At 43.8% G+C, this 16,732-nt stretch overlaps 1 protein-coding gene and 1 long non-coding RNA gene across 5 annotated transcripts in view; one reads left to right on the forward strand and one right to left on the reverse strand.

Annotated features, from left to right (window-relative positions):
* The window catches only part of LOC140391721 (coiled-coil domain-containing protein 81-like), a 252,969-nt gene extending 247,985 nt beyond the window's left edge, over positions 1-4,984 (reverse strand). Inside the window, exons 1-3 of one of the 4 annotated variants that reach the window (XM_072476491.1) lie at positions 4,707-4,984; positions 4,352-4,413; positions 3,881-3,992 (exon numbers count right to left, since the gene is read on the reverse strand). In XM_072476491.1, coding sequence (XP_072332592.1) covers positions 3,881-3,992; positions 4,352-4,413; positions 4,707-4,785 — 253 coding nt within the window. In that variant the 5' untranslated portion in view covers positions 4,786-4,984. Of the gene's footprint in view, positions 1-3,880; positions 4,035-4,351; positions 4,414-4,574; positions 4,650-4,706 lie in introns of those variants that run through there. The other 3 variants (XM_072476490.1, XM_072476492.1, XM_072476493.1) reach the window with 3 other exon arrangements.
* A 37-nt stretch (positions 4,985-5,021) lies between these two features.
* LOC140391723 (uncharacterized) lies at positions 5,022-16,732 on the forward strand. Its single transcript, XR_011935161.1, has 4 exons — positions 5,022-5,118; positions 11,367-11,504; positions 13,625-13,688; positions 15,845-16,732. It is a non-coding gene; the product is annotated as an uncharacterized lncRNA (long non-coding RNA).

Raw genomic sequence — 16,732 nt, forward strand, 5'->3', positions numbered from 1 at the left:
TGACGGAAGACCCGGGAATCCAGAAGGAGATAGAGGCAGATTTTCTAGCCTTTGCTTCCCTGGTAGCCTGGAGACAGGTACTATTAGCTTCGAGGAACTCAAAGCCCCGAAGTCGGAGACCTGGCTATCGGACATGGCTAGCTTTCTCTGTTTGGAGAAAATCAGGTTCGCCTTGAGAGGATCACTGTTAGGGTTCACCTGGAGGTGGCAACCGTTCGTCGACTTCTTCGCGGAAAATTAATCGTCAGCAGAAGGGGGGGGGAGTTAGTTTAGCTTAGAGTAGGGGGTTAATAAAGGTGGGACCTGTAAGGAAGGGAGACGGCTTTTGCACTATGTTTATAGTTTCATGTACATTGTTTATTTTGTTGTTGTTACAATACCAAAAATACCTCAATAAAATGTTTATTATTTTTTAAAAATGGTACGCAGGGCGCACTTGTCCAGGACATTCATAAGCGGGTTCTTCCCAGAGGTGGAAGACATGGGCGGCATGTCTTCCACATTGGTTAGCACTGTTGCTTCTCAACACCAGGGTCCAGGTTCGATTCCCAGCCTGGGTCACTATCTGTGCGGAGTCTGCACGTTCACCCTATGTCTGCATGGGTTTCCTCCAGGTGCTCCGGTTTCCTCCCCCCGAAGGTGTGCTGTTAGGTAATTTGGGCATTCTGAATTCTCCCTCAGTGCGCTGGAGTGTGGTGACTAGGGGCTTTTCACAGTATCATTGCAGTGTTAATGTAAGCCTACTTGTAACAATAAAGATTACATATATATATACATACATCTATATATATATATATAAGACAAGTGTGAATGTGTTAGGCGGGTCCGGCCAATCACTCCAACATGTTCTGGTCCTGTCCCAAACTGAGCGAGGTCTGGACCACCTTTTTCAAAGCCGTGTCCAAAATTGTGGAGATGAAGGTTGTGACATACCCTTCAGTGGCGGTATTCGGGGTGTCGGACAAGCCAGAACTCTTTGAGGGGAAAGCAGCCCCCACCTGGCCTTCGCCTCCCTGATTGCCCAGCAGAGACTCCTGCTCGGTCGGAGGTCGACACGCCACCCAAGGCTGCAGGCTGGCTGTCTGACATAGGGGAATTCCTGAGGCTCGAATATAGGGGCTGGTTTAGCACACTGGGCTAAATGTCTGGCTTTTAAAGCAGACAAGGCAGGCCAGCAGCGTGGGTTCAATTCCCGTACCAGCTTCCCCGAACAGGCACCGGAATGTGGCGACCAGGGGCTTTTCACAGTAACTTCATTTGAAGCCTACTTTGACAATAAGCGATTTTCATTTTCATAAATGAAGTTTGCCATCAGGGGGTCGGAGGAAGGGTTCCACTGCACGTGGAAGCAGTTCATAGAATCCACAGTGCAGAAGGAGTCTGCACCGGCCCATCGAGTCTGCACCGGCCCTTGGAAAGAGCACCCCACCCAAGCCCACACCTCCACTCTATCCCAGTAACCCAATCTAACCTTTTTGGACACTAAGGGTAATTTACATGGCCATTTCACCTAACCTGCACATCTTTGGACTGTGGGAGGAAACCGGAGCTCCCGGAGGAAACCCACGCGGACACGGGGAGAATGTGCAGACTCCGCACAGACCCAAGCCGTGAATCTGGAGACCCTGGAGCTATGAAGCAACTGTGCTAACCACTGTGCTACCATGCCACCCAGTTCACCAACATCTTCCAAGACCTGTTCGTGGCCAGCAGCTAATGGCGAGGGGTTGATCGGCGAGAGAAGGAGGGAGGGGGTAGGGGAAAGGGAGAGGGTAACGGGGGGGGGGGGGGGGGGGGGGGCGGTGGTAGCAGGGGAGATAGCACCCATAACTCAGGGAAAGCGAAATGTTTGCACCACACCAGGTGCCCAGAAGCAGCATTCCATGAACACGGCCGTAAAAGAGGGCGGCAGCCCTGATAACGATAATGGATTCAAGTCTGGCCACCTAAGGGGGAAACCTGTTTCAGGGGCTAGGTGATGCTTAGGGAGAGAGAAGAAAGAAATGCTGTTTTGAACAGTTACAGACAAGGCTGTGGAATCAACCAGGGAGGTCATGAAAGTTGCCACCAATGTGACTTGGAAAAAATAGATTCTGAACTAATGTCCCTAACAGAAGAAATGTGCTTTGTAAATGCAAGTATTGTCTTTGTCCGTTTGCCTAAGTGGAACAAGAACTGCATTTTCATGTACAGTGCGGTTTAATGGGAACTCGTGTGTTAAGGTTAAGAAACAGCATATAATCTGTTAGTGTTAGCTGAAGTAAAAGTTTAAATATTATTTTCTTTTCTTTTCTTTTAATAACATTTGTTTTTAAAATAACCAAGCCCTATTTCTTATATTATCACTCTCGGAACAAAACAATCTTTCTGCACAGTCTTAAAACTTAAAAAACATTACGTGTCTGATTCAGTATCCTAGCCATTGCGTCCTTAACAATAGAATTTCATTATTTTCAAATTCCGAACACAAAGTAGCTGTTGGGCACTGTAGCATGAAAACATAGTGAATTATTGTGGAAACGCTGCCAGCATGAGCCATGTAGGTGTCGGGAAACAAATTTTTATGATACAGTAGTTCCTTGTCTTTTTATTACATTCAATTTATTTTGATTTGAGTGGATTTGATTTGATTTATTATTGTCACATGTATTAGTATACAGTGAAAAGTATTGTTTCTTGCATGCTGTACAAACAATGCATACCATACATAAGGAAGGAAGGCGAGACTGCAGAATATAGTGTTACAGTTATAGCAAGGGGTAGAGAAAGGATCAACTTAATACGAGGTAGGTCCATTCAAAAGTCTGATGGCAGTAGGGAAGAAGCTGTTCTTGAGTTGGTTGGTATGTGACCTCAAACTTTGGTATCGTTTTCCTGACGGAAGGCGGTGGAAGAGAGTATGTCCGGGTGCGTGGGGTCCTTAATTATGCTGGATGCCTTTCTGAGGCAGCAGGAATTATAAATAGAGTCAATGGATGGGAGGCTGGTTTGCCACTCTTAAGAAACGTGTAAATGATATCGCTACACAAGTCAAATATCTCCATCCATATTGCCATGGAAAAGAAAGAGTTTACATAGAATTATATATTGCATAGTTACTGCACAGAACAAGACGTTCGGCCCAACTCCTCCTGGCCAGTGGTTATGGCCCACACGAACCAACTTTCACACATCTTCACCTAACCCTATCAGCATAACCCTTCCATTCCGTTCTATCTCGTATGTTTATTTTGGTTCATCGTAAACACATCTGTACACTCTAACCACTCTGGACAAATAGATTTCTCCTGAATTCTTAATTGGATTTATCAATGACGCTCTTGTACTTATGGCCCCTAATATTGGTCTCCCCTATCAGTGCGCATTCATTCGTCTTTCACCTTTCAGAACCTCAGTTCATCCCAAAGTGTATTACAGCCGATTGGTTTTAAATGTAGTTGTTGTTGTAATTGTAGGAAACGTTACTTCAGCTGGGTTTTTTTTGAATAACACAGTATGTCCTTTGACGGAAAGGGGATCGTGAATTAGAGGTGGTATTCTTGAAACAGGCTACTTCTGAAAGCCCATTGCAAATATTTAATGCTGACTCCCACTGGAACTTTAGGTGCCTGCATGATCATGAATGTAGCGTTGGATTTTAGAGTGGCATCTTTTAAAAATGCAAACTAATATAAAAATGGTAAAAATACAGTGGTGTGTTGACAAAATCGTATTTTCACTGGTCCGATTGGTAAAATGTCTTGTCAGCTTCTCATATTCTTCAAACTTCTGCGTAAATTATGCTAGGTCACTTATCCAAACTTAATTCATGATTATACAATTCCATCGTACATATTATTTACAGATATTTTACCGTTGACGCACTAAGATAACTTATTACCAGATACGTGTTGCTTTGTGTATGATAATCCATGGTTCTGCACGAATTTTTCAGACATCACAAACACCGGCCTCTGAATTAAAATTAATCTACGTCCGACATCCAATCTTTGCTGCGAAAATGTAAAAGTCCCCAAACCTGAGATATGTACTCCCTGGAATACATGGCACAAAAAAATGTGTAACCTTAAAATGTTTTATTTTAACCGATCGCTAATTAATTTTTCATAGATTGTTAAAGTTCCAAAGCTTGCTGATGTTGAACGTGTTAAGTTGACAGATATATCGGCAAATTTTACTTTAACAAATAGGTGTGGAATTGGGAAGGGAATAGAAACCGACGTCGTGTTAGTTTTCTTCTGGCTAGTAACGAAAACATACTTCCCCGTTTCAAAGATGTAATTCTAACCCCCTTGCATTAAGCAGTTTACTCCGCGAATTCAGTCTGGTGTCCAAGGTGCAGGCTCTTTACCTTCTGGAGAGACATGTGGCGATCCACGAAAGCAGAAACATTTGCCCAAATGTTCACAATGTCTAATAGAGAAAACAAATGGAGGGGGGGGGGGGGGGGGGGAATAAAGTAACCAGTGAACAATCCCACATATAAAAAAGAGACAGCTGAAGTCTCGACTAGAGTTTATCTGACGCATAATATTATGAGCATTAAATAAGAAATCCGATTGTGTGGAACTCACTCCAGAAAGGACAATTAGTTCGTTTCAAAGGCAACAATTAAAGGGTCCCTCAAACTAGTGTCAGTAAAATGGAACGAGGGACTGAGCGACTCTTCAGCGGGTTCAATGAAATGTTACTGAGCAGATCTTTACCGTCATCCGTAAGGTTGGAGAGAGTTAGGAAACAGTTTCTGCCGATTTCCACGATGGCGTACTGTATGGTATCCAACATTGCTGCTTTACTTATCAGATCTTGCCGCGAGGAAGCCCCGGCTTTTCTCCCACTCCCCCAGCAGCGCTGTTGCTAAGACGCGACGAGCGACCTTTGACCTCGGCTCGGTTACCTAGTGTGACGTCACCGCGGTCCTGTGAGGCCGCGAGCGAGGAGGCGGAACTCTCTCGTGCGGGCGCCGGGAATCTTTTCCCGCGCTCCGGGACATCCGCTGTGTGGTCCCCCCCTCTCCCCCCGCTTCAAACCCCTCTTCATCGCCCCAGCTGCTGCCACCGCACCCACCGTCATCGCAGCACTGACCAATGGAAAGTGAAGGGTCGAGCAACCAACCAGGTCGGTGAAAAAGGGTAACTGGCGTCGTGAATTCCTCCCAAGTTGTTCTCTGCACTGTCTGGGGCTGAACCAATGTGTTTCTCACTATTCGGGATATACCTAACCCAGGAAAGATATTTCCACCTCATATTCGTTACATAATGAAGACTGCCTATTTCTACCACCTTGGCACTTCCCAATACTGCCCCTGCCTCACCTCAGGTGCTGTTGAAATCCTCATCCATGCTTTTGTAACCTCTGGATTTAACTATTCCAATGCACTGCTGGCTGGGTTCCGATATTCTACCCTTCAAACTGACATCTCCAGATCTGCTGCCAATGTTCTTATTCGCACTAAGTCCCATTCAAACACCGATGTGTTTGCCGATCGACACTGACTCCTGGTTGAGAAATGCCACCGTTTTAAAGTTCGAATCCTCGTTTCCAAATCCTTCCATAACCTTTTTACACCATATCTCTGGAATATCCTCCATCCCCACAACCTTCTGCGATAAATGCACTGCTCTTATTCTGGCCTCCTGAGCATCCCTTCTACCATTTGTGGCTGTGCCTTCAGCTGCCAATGCGCTAAACTCTGAAAGACCCATCTAAAGCCTCTCCACCTCTTTACCTCTCTTTCCTTCTTAAACTTACTTCTTTGACTAAGCATTTGATAACTGCCACATTTTCTTACACAACTACAGATCGGTGACAAATGTTGCTTTAAACACTCGAGTGCATTTAGGGGCATTATTACATTAATAACATATAAATAGAAGTAGTTATTGTTCAAACCAGTGTCAGGAGATTAATCTGTAATTCTTGATTAGGGTGGCAACCTTTTACTGTGCAATGTAAGTTTACAATTTTATAACCAGTTGATGAGACTGAGCCTGATTCAATAACTTGCCTCGATATTTCAAATATACATATAGGCATTTTCTCTGCTCTACACTATTTTCAATAATTCAATAAATTCATTGAATATCCACTTTATTTTTCCACCAGAATGCCAACCACATTGAAAGTATTCCAGGAGATTTAGTCAGTTTACATCTAGGCATGTGATGACATTACGCACAATATCTGCAATTACTTTAAGATTGGGAGCTCAGTCATAAAACATTTTGCTCATAAATTTTAGTAGCAGCTAGTACATGAGAACATTTTTAAGAATCAGCAGGGCATCATGAGCAGGGAAAGAAGCAAAATCATGGGGAAGGAAGAGGGGAAATCAAAGATGGAGGAGGGAAACTCCTGTTCCTAATTTGCATATCCAAAAAAAAGGACTATACCTAAATAACTCACTTTCTGTCTCACACATGTTCCAGCTCAGCTCCCTCACATCACCATCCCCAAACCCACACCCCAGGCCAGATTATTCCTCAGGCATCAAAAGGAACAGATTTCCGAGGAGGCAGCATTGTGCTACCCCACACTCTGCCAACTCAGATACAAGCACTTCAGAGGGCTGTATCAAGTATGTACAGTTGGCCGAGGATGGAATTAATTGCACCAGAGTGTCGGAGGAATTGTCAGAATCAGATACATCTATGCAAAGTCCCTCTCAGAGGAGGAAGGAAAGTTACATTCATGCTCCTGTGGCAGTAATGTGGAGCCTCGGGAGTCCTTTTTTGGGGCACAGTATTTAGATAATCAGCAGCAGATGTGTGGATATCTATGGAGTTCCCTGAGGCAGTATGAGGACTTGGACTGTGAATGGAGGAGTCTATCACTGTCACGAGCTTCACATTGTTCCAGGGTCTCAAGCCCATGAGTTCTGAGCATGAGAGATTGGCCAATCTCATGGAGAGACTCATGAGGCAGCACTCGGAGTGGAAGATGCAAGTGCAGTGTCTCAGCTCAGAAAGGTTGAAAGCCTTCCTCAGTGGCCTCGATCACTCCTCTCAGAATATGAGCACTGACATCCACAGAATACTGAAACGTTGCGTACACATAACAGGATGGTCGCATTTGAGAGAGACAGACAAACTGCACTGATTTCCTCTGACCATCTGTATGTAAGCAGAAGGTGTTTTGAATTTGTTTTAAAAAATAGGCGGTAGCATGTTTTCCCACTCACTCAGTTTTTGTGATCCAATTTACTAATAATCCACAGCAAGCTTGAGTTAGGATTAACACAGATTAGTTTTCTTTCCACACTCAAAACCTGGGGATGGAAAGAATATTTGCAATGTTCCATTCCAAACATATACATTCACACAGTAAAGGGAGGAAGGGGGTGTAGAGCAAAGGAGTTTTACAGTAAAATAACCTCTGAAATGAATATTAGTTCACATGGTTTCCAGAGTCCAAAGAGGAATTCTTTCACATAGATGCCCAGGTTCAGCTGGCTGAGAGCTGGACTTGTAGTATTCACTTCTCAGTTACTGCTGACGACAAGATGAAGTAGGTATGCAGCAGCTGGGTCAATGAAATCTTCCAGTAGAATCAGGCTTGATGATCAGGTGGTTGTACTGCCTGCAGGGCTCTGCTTTTGGTAGCTCACCAGTTGGATGTTAAAACAACAGACTGACCAGTTCACAAAGGCATATATGGATTTCAAAATGGTCACTTGAGTAATGTGACCTTCCTTCTCCACAATTACTTCAAAAGGGATGCCTATTCAGCCTCTGGAATTGGCTATGATTTCAGGGTTAATTATGTCCCAATGGTCGAAAGAGTTACCATCTATGTTAAAGGTCTGGTGTTTGGGAAGCTATTGTTTAGGCAAACCCCCTGACTCCACTAGCAAAGTGAGCCTATCAGGTGCAAATTACATTCCTTGTGAACTGGGCCTGGTCAGTCCCAGGTGTGGTATGTATCTGTTGGCAGATATGTCGGCATAACAGGTTCTGATGCCCAAGTCTCTTTCTTGGCCATTTTGGATTACAAATGAGGTTTGAGATTATCATATCATAGAATTTACAGTGCAGAAGGAGGCCATTCGGTCCATCGAGTCTGCACCGGCTCTTGGAAGGAGCACCCTACCCAAGGTCAACACCACCACCCTATCCCCATAACCCAGTAACCCCACCCAACACTAAGGGCAATTTATCATGGCCAATCCACCTAACCTGCACATCTTTGGACTGTGGGAGGAAACCGGAGCACCCGGAGGAAACCCACGCACACACGGGGAGGATGTGCAGACTCCACACAGACAGTGACCCAAGCCGGAATCGAACCTGGGACCCTGGAGCTGTGAAGCAATTGTGCTATCCACAATGCCCAGAAGATTCCAGAAGCTGAACAAAGAATTTTGTTCTTGAAACCCCTGGTAATGGTTTTCAGACAAAGGGCCAACCCTGCGGTCAGCCGACTTGTAGCAAAAAGTCAATTTTTAAAAACAGCAAAAACAACATCTTCACTGGAGTTCTTCTCACGTCATAAGAACCCAACACAATTTTGGCACAGTGATTACTGGAATGGACGACTGCTGTGCACCAGCAGCTAGTCCCACCTGAAGGCCAACTCAGGGATGTGCAGGTCACAGGAAGATGAAGGTAGCGTAAGTTCCTCAGCACCCTCATCTGCCTTCACCGCTCCAGCTTCTCCACCAGAACCTTCTTCTGCACAAATGTCAGTGACCACGGCTGTTCATGGAGAGATGTAAAGACCACAGTCTGAAGGAAGTCCCCAATGGGTGTCTGCATAATGAGGCAATATGTATAAGGTTAAAAAATGATTGTACATTAAAAAGGTATAAATCTGTTGGCTTACAGGACTTTCACTTTACAAAGGTGTTCACATGTTGAATTGGGGCCTTTATGGCAACATGGGTACAATCCATAACATCCTGGGGGAAGCCGGATAATTGGCAAAGGCTGTGGCTCTATGCATCAAATCCATACAGAAATTAATGTGATTCCCCCACACAAGCAAATGGGGCTGTAGTACAGCCTTACTGCAGTTGTGCGCTGTTGAAAGGGATAGACCAGACAAGTCTCCTGATATTCTCTGGAAAGATCCTGAGGCATAGCAGTTGAGAGCAACAGTCACCTTCACGGCCACTTGCAGAGCATGGGAGTCAATGGATAATGGCTTGAGCTGCTGCTAGACCATGCAACATTTTTATGTCACCACCTTACGGCTTAGCCTCAGCTGCCTTTGACTCTGATTCTCTGTCATGAAAAGGAACAATGTCCTAGGTCTGTAGACCCTGTCCACACAGTAAAACCTGGTTGTCCTGTCCACCTTCCTCCTCCTGGTGGGCATGCATCAGTCTCTCCTTCCTGATCTTTTGCTCTCGCTGTGGCCTTCAATTGCTCACGACAAATGGCTTCTATACCTTTTATGTGTGAGGGTCCCATGCCTATCTTCTGCATTCCTTTGCACAAAATGCTATCCACCCTTCTCCAATACAAAGTTCTTCCTGGCACTTGGGTGCACAAGTCAGTAGGGGGAAAAAATAATTGCCTTGCAAAACCAGGAGCCCAACCTTCCTACTCCCTTGGGTTTAGGGAAGAGAGTTGGAATTTGATTGGTGCCACTTCTTTTGAGTAGAGTTAAGGCAAATTCCACCTATCCCTATCTCTCCAAAGGGGTCCGCCCTGGCTATTCAAAACAGTACGCCAAGTTTAGACCTGCTCCTATCATGTCTTCATTGTACACTCTGGAATCCTTGGGAGTGTAGGAACAGGAGTAGGCCATTCAGCCCCTCGGACTTGTCCCACCAATCAATGAGATCGTGGCTGATCTGTGACCTAACTCCATATACCCGCCTTTATCCATATCCCTTAATATCTTTGCTTAACAAAAATATATCTATCTCAGATTTAAAATTAACAACTGTTCTAGTTTCAACTGCTATTTGTGGAGAGAGTTCCAAAACTCTACCACCCTTTGGGTGAAGAAGTTCTTCATAACATCTCTACTGAGTTGTCTAGCCCTAACCTTTTAGACTACGCCCCCTAGTTTTAGAATCTCCAACCAATGGAAATAGTTTATCTATATTTATCCTGTCTTTCCCAGGTAATATCTTGAATACTTCGATCAGATCTCTCCTCCAAGTATGTAACCAAATTGCGACGCACTTCCTCCAGGTGTGCAAGGTGCCCACCAAGTGTTCACAATTCCTACATTGTTGGCCGGCCTCAAATTCCCAACATTTTTGAGGGACCACAGTGGCTACAGGGTTGGCTCCTCGGGAACAAGTGATACCGACTGAGGGTGTGGCCAATGATACGTGTGTGTGGGGGGGGGGGGGGGGGGGGGGCAGGGCGGAGGGGCACAGAGTGCAGCTGAGAGCAGATACAAGGCTTATGCTGCTACTCACTGGTGGAGCAAACCATTGGGATGCTGAAAATGCAGTTCCGGAGCCTGGACCAGTCTGATGGAGCCCTGCAATATAGTTTGCAGAGGGTGTTGCACATTGTGGTTGTGTGCTCCACCTTTTGCAACCAGCAGGCACTTAAATAGGGCAAGGTGCTGCCCAAGGAGCAGATGGAGGAGCGGCACAATTTCTTTGATGAGGAGAATGTCAAGGTGGATAATGAAAAGAGGTCCCGGAAGTCAGCAATCAGGCAGTGACGATGACCAGAAAGACACGTTCATAGCCACGCAATTCATGGATAGTGATGATTAGGACCACTGATCACATACCATCATCCTTAAGTCCCTTTCATGAGCACAACTCGCCTGTCTGACTGCTGGCAGCCCACACTCTCACTGAAAAGGCTTGTGTCATGGGGAGGGTGCGGTTATCCATAGTCCTAATGCTGCAGGAGGATAATGGTAACTTACATAAGAACTAGGAGCAGGAGTAGGCCATCTGGCCCCTCGAGCCTACTCCACCATTCAATGAGATCATGGCTGATCTTTTGTGGACTCAGCTCCACTTTCCGGCCCGAACACCATAACCCTTAATCCCTTTATTCTTCAAAAAACTATCTATCTTTATCTTAAAAACATTTAATGAAGGAGCCTCTACTGCTTCACTGGGCACTGCTACGGTGGGGACAAACAATGATCCTCAAAGAGGTACTGTGAATCTATGATTCCTGTCTGGCTGAAGGGTCATATCAGGGCAATGTCGTGTGGAGAGTTTCATCTATCATAATCTAGGCTCCTGCTTAGTGATCTTGGCCCCTGAGGTTCAGTGCCACCGGAGGCCAAGCTCAATTTTCATAAGGGTCTAGTCGTCAGGTAACATGTGCAGAGAGCAAATATTGACAATGGCTGGGTTAAGTGACGTTAGCCCTAAACATGTGGAGGATGTAATAATCACCAACAAGACACATATATGACTGATGTATTCTGTCACTAAGGAGATGCCACAAATGTGTTAGCAACCGTGCAGAGAACCAATGGTGGCAATGGAGCATTCAGCCTTTCTGTGGAACAGGAATGCAGTTATCTGAGCAGCACTACAGGAAGACCTCTCATATGAACAAGGAGTCAGAAAGGTAGCAATATGCCAGTTTATTTACAGAGTTGGTGCTTATTTACATAGGTGGACACTGTCTAGGTGCCTAACTCCTGTGCCCACACTGTACAACTACAGCTTTTTAACCTCTCTAACCCTGCCACTACATTTTTGCTTATCCCCGGATCCAGAATGGAGGTGGAGGCAATCTGCTGTATGCCACTGCCTGTTGTCCACGATGACCTTGGCGGGTGTCTTCTGGAGAGCCGACATCTGGAGGGCTCCGGCCTGCTTTTGGGGTCCTGTGTGATAGTGCCCTTTCTTCAAACTGTGAGGTTGGAGCTTAATCGGTGACAGGAAGGGATTATGGGGTTGGAGCTGAATCGATCACAGGAAATGGGGATTCAGATGGGCTGGACACTCCCAGAGTCACCTGGGTGAATGGTCTTGTACTGTGCACCAGCTTCTCCTTCCTATGGGTGTTAGAGGTGATTTGGAGACTACGCAGTCTCGCAATCCTCTTTCTCACTTGAGCTAAGGTTCGCATTGGGTTAATATACAGATCAAGGGGCGGAATTAGTTGTATTCTCATTTACATACAATCAATCAACTATATTCACATTACAATTCATTACATGCAGCCAATCAATTTCCTTAGCATCCCAGTTATCACATATATGGTTAAAGTGGGTGTTGTCTTAATTGCCCCTAACTTCATACAGAAGTCATTCAAAACTAACTCAAGGATATGTCCTGTCTGCAGCTGTGGACCTTGAGCTTTATCAAGGATACATTACACTCCTTGTTCTGTGGAGCTGTTATCAGTGGCCGTTAAAATACACCCTGTACATACCCACGTTTGGTTCTCATGAGGAAGCTTAAGTTCAGCCATTTTGTGTCTTTAATATTGCTTTAATAACTAACAGCCATTTTGTGTCCTTTCTGATATTCACAAGCATTGTGTATACACTATCTATTTCTACAAATTGCCTCTTCTAAACAGGCATCTAAGCCAATGAGCACCTTTTGTCTCATCAGAACTATTTAAAAGTAATATAGGAGCACAAATGTAGTTACAGAGCCACCTATAATTTATATCATAGTCCAGTATTAGAAAATGGCCTCCAACACTTTCCCCCTTTTGGTCCTGGAAGAAGTTTACTGAATCCCAGATGACCACAATGATTCGCTAGGAGGGCAGCAGGATGCGTTTAATACGGCCTTTGGGGCATGTAACCTCACAGATGTTCCGTACATACGCCGTGCATGTGATTCAAAGATCACTCCTCAAACGAACCCATGTATGTTGAATTTAATGTCTTGATATCAATCATTCCTGCCTCCCTGACTAACTCTGCTGTCTGTCATTAAATGATGTTATTCATAGCAGTTTTCAAGTAAGCTCATCTAACAGTCCCACACTCTCTGCCACTTTCACTCTGAAGTAGTTCCTCGGTGTGCGTCTTTTTTGTCAAGAACGGATTTTTCGTTAACTAGTGGTAAAGCTTAACTGATTGATCGATCTTGAGTCTTCGTTCCCTCAGAGTTTCTGTAAGATGTGGGACCATCTTCCTAACTCAAATGATCCTTGCTAGGCCGATAGTGGTGGACCTAAGGGGTACAAAAGTTATAGCGATAGGTTACGGTGGCGGAGATACAGTATTTCCTTTTCTCCGTAAACCTAAAATGCATGGGGGCAGGTGTAATCCCTAAGACACAACCATGAGTTCTGATTAACCCACATTCGTCCAACTCTCCCTGTACCACCGGGCCCTGAGGGGGGGTGTTAGCCCATACGATTCCAATGTCCTCCAGTTGGTTGTGAGGGTATGGCCCTGAGTCCAGTGTGACGATAGGGATCATCAGGACCATCTCTATCCCCGTTAGCTCGTCCATTTTGCAGTCGGGGATCGTTGAGTATACTCTGGTACCTTGAGTGTACAGTTGTCCAGCGTCCATTGTCATTTGGCTAGCTTAGCCAATTGCGGGCTATCTATTCAATCAGGCACCTCCCCCCTTTATATCAGATCAAGGTTGTGTCCAAGCTGCCCCGTCAGAGCCATCCGGCTGTCTCCCTTTCTCGGTCGATGAGTTTGTTAATTATTGTTGAGTCTTAGTGTGTGGCCCTAACACTGTTGTCCTATTCAATTGTATACCCAGGCCCTCTTTTCCAAAGCTGGCTAGACCTTTCGCTGCTTTCTCTAATATTCTCTTCCTTATTCCGGTAAGTTGTTCCACCTTTGCATTTAACCTTTGTATGTCTAGTGACTTTACCATAAAAGTTTATGTGTTAAGTCATGTCACTGCATCATTGATTATGCCTCTTCTAACCCTGTGTAGGTTGTCATGCCCTCAAAATCTAGTGGCACCCGTGTCATTGGCAGCCTGCTTCATAACAACCTTACTTAAAATACGACACATATTCATTTCATATTATAAACAATACCGGAATGTGTGAAAATTATATAGACACAATTTGTATACGCATCTGCTATCTTTCCCCGAATGTAGCTGCAGCCATGCATTAAAATAAGTTATATCATTATATCAACAGTCTCTGGCTGCTGGGATGCACATCCCGTCAATAAAATTATATAAAGCACCATAGTTCATATAGCTATGTTCATCCTGTGTCCGTTGTGAAATCAATGATGTTCCTGCGCTCTTATGTGCTTGTAGTTGTTCTGAGATCTCAAGAGACATCACGAGATATAAGAACATAAGAATAGGAGCAGGATTAGGCCATCTGGCCCCTCGAGCCTGCTCCGCCATTCAATGAGATCATGGCTGATCTTTTGTGGACTCAGCTCCACTTTCCGGCCCGAACACCATAACCCTTAATCTCTTTATTCTTCAAAAAACTATTTAATGAAGGAGCCTCTACTGCTTCACTGGGCAAGGAATTCCGTAGATAATTCCATAGAGACCCCACAGCTGCTGCTGTCCTTCCAGCCTTTCTTGAATGTTTAACCTAAAAATTTAAAGGAAAAGTGGAAAAGTTTCCTGGTCATCACCAGGTGTTAGATGTTGTCCGGCTAAAGCTTTTCCTGTATGGGCTGAACATGTGTGTTATTCAGGGGTTAGTAGTTCTCATATATTACAACCTTTTCATATCTATTTTCCTTGTGGTTACGCACCTAATTCTGTTGCGCTTGAACCCGACCCTGATGTGCTTTTGCCTGGCTAATTAGCCAGTTTACAATAACTCAACAATCTCAAATTCCTGAAGCTACTGCAAATATTGTGCCACTTGTAGTTACTTGTAAAGTAAAACACAAAAGATCCATTCTGCATGGGACAGAGTGGGTTAACTAATCTGAATATATTTGACAATTCAAAACTTAAGATTTGTAAGTTCCAATTAAAAATACATCTTCAGCTGTTTTTTTTAAAATTACTTTATCAGAGTTACAAAGCCAGAGCTCAGAGTGTGGACAGGGACAAACCCCTAATCCAGCTCCTTGCCTGCTCCAAAAACCAATTCAACTGAATACAAATTCATGGTCCCCACAAGAGAGCCATATCAAATCCAGGCATTAATAAGCCTGGGTGAATTCTCTGCTGGTTTGAAAAGGGGGTAGAGTAAGGGTTCTCTACCAGACGTCATTTTGTCACCACCCTTCTTTTGTTTAAACAAGAAACATGATCATGAACATATTTTATTTACCCATCTGTCCTTTACACTTAATTCTGCAATCTCAGAATTAATACACCTGCGTGGTGTCAGGGAAGGTTTAACCCTGAACAAGTGAAACACCGGATTGGCCATATGTATTTCAACTGTCATATGTATTTCACCGATCCTAACTTCCAATGAACACCATAAAACTAATATTTTCTTATTCTTACATACGTGGTTTTGTACTCCGATTAAAATTCCTCGTGTATCAAAATTACCCTGGAAATGTCAATGATAATCTTTGAAAAGAAAAATTTATTAATTACACTCAAACTATGATCTTTAAATCACAATGTCAGACGACACACAAATATCACCACACTCACAAAGGAAACCTAGCACTTCAGTGCTTTAACCAAAATAAGTTAGGTAAAAATCCTTCTGGCGCCTATTCTAATGTTGCAAATTATAAACTCAAGGTTACTTCTCAGAAGATAAATCTTAGCAGAGATATTAACATTCACAGACCAAACACACACACTCTCACAGGTCGCAAGTATCAGAGTTAACTGTTAGCCCTCTCTCATGGCTACAGATTCTCAAAGAGACAGCAGTTACACAATCGCTTAATTAAAATACAGAACAAGATCTTCCATTCTACTTCATCATAAAACTTTATCTGTGTTATTCCATTTAAGTCAATTTCCACTGATTGATTTTATAGGCATTAGCTATTCTTAGACGTATTTTTTTTTGTGCAGATGACCTGCTTGCTGAAATGGTTGAATTTTTGTACAGAACCGAAGGAGGCGGAGAACTTGGAATGATGCCATTTGCGTCTTTTATGTGATCTCGAACATTATTTATTCTTTCCTTTAATGTTACTCAAATTTCTGTCTTGTTCTTTAAATTGATTTCAATGTTCACTATTTAACCAGTGTTTGAAAGAGATATTACTGGGTTTTCTTTTTTAACGGAAATGAATTGAATTACTGTCGAGTTTATCTGGACGGTCCGACCATTGTTAAGTTTCTAACCTTAATCTTGTGTTTACCTTACTCCCCTTTTTTTTCTCGTGTGTTTTGGGAGGGGGATTTGTCACCCTCAGATATTTCTGAACAAAAAGCTTGTTGAACTTTTCAGCCCCCCTGTTTGTTTTTTTACTGTGCCGCAGTGTCTTATTGAAATCCACCCGGCTTCCACATTTGATTAGTTGGGTTACAATGCTCCTCGGTGAGCAAAAGTGGCATAGTACCTTCCCCTCCTCATTCCTCAATGACCACGAGGTCTGATCTTTTGGATTTTACTTTATTTGATTTTTTTATTTTATTTTCCTTTGGACATGTCTAAACTTTTAGTTAATTTAAAATGGCCATCCCCAGGGAGCCCGTTTCTTTCCCCTTTCCTTGAGACATTCCAGGAATGCTGCATGATCTTTTGGGTTAATTGAGTTAGATTTCCCACGTTTACAGTTCCCTTTACCCTACAGTCCTTAGCCATAATTGTAGCAGTTTCCTGTGATTCTTTTGCTGGTTTGCACAATCTGTACTGCCGCTATCTTTTCTCGCTTTATTGCTATGCTTAAAATGATTTGGTGTGAATGTGGGAGAGTGAGAGCTCAATTCCTTTAAAATAGCCTGTTTTTCAAA

Source organism: Scyliorhinus torazame, chromosome 15 (genome assembly GCF_047496885.1).
Source record: "Scyliorhinus torazame isolate Kashiwa2021f chromosome 15, sScyTor2.1, whole genome shotgun sequence".
Classification (NCBI taxonomy): Eukaryota; Metazoa; Chordata; class Chondrichthyes; order Carcharhiniformes; family Scyliorhinidae; genus Scyliorhinus; species Scyliorhinus torazame.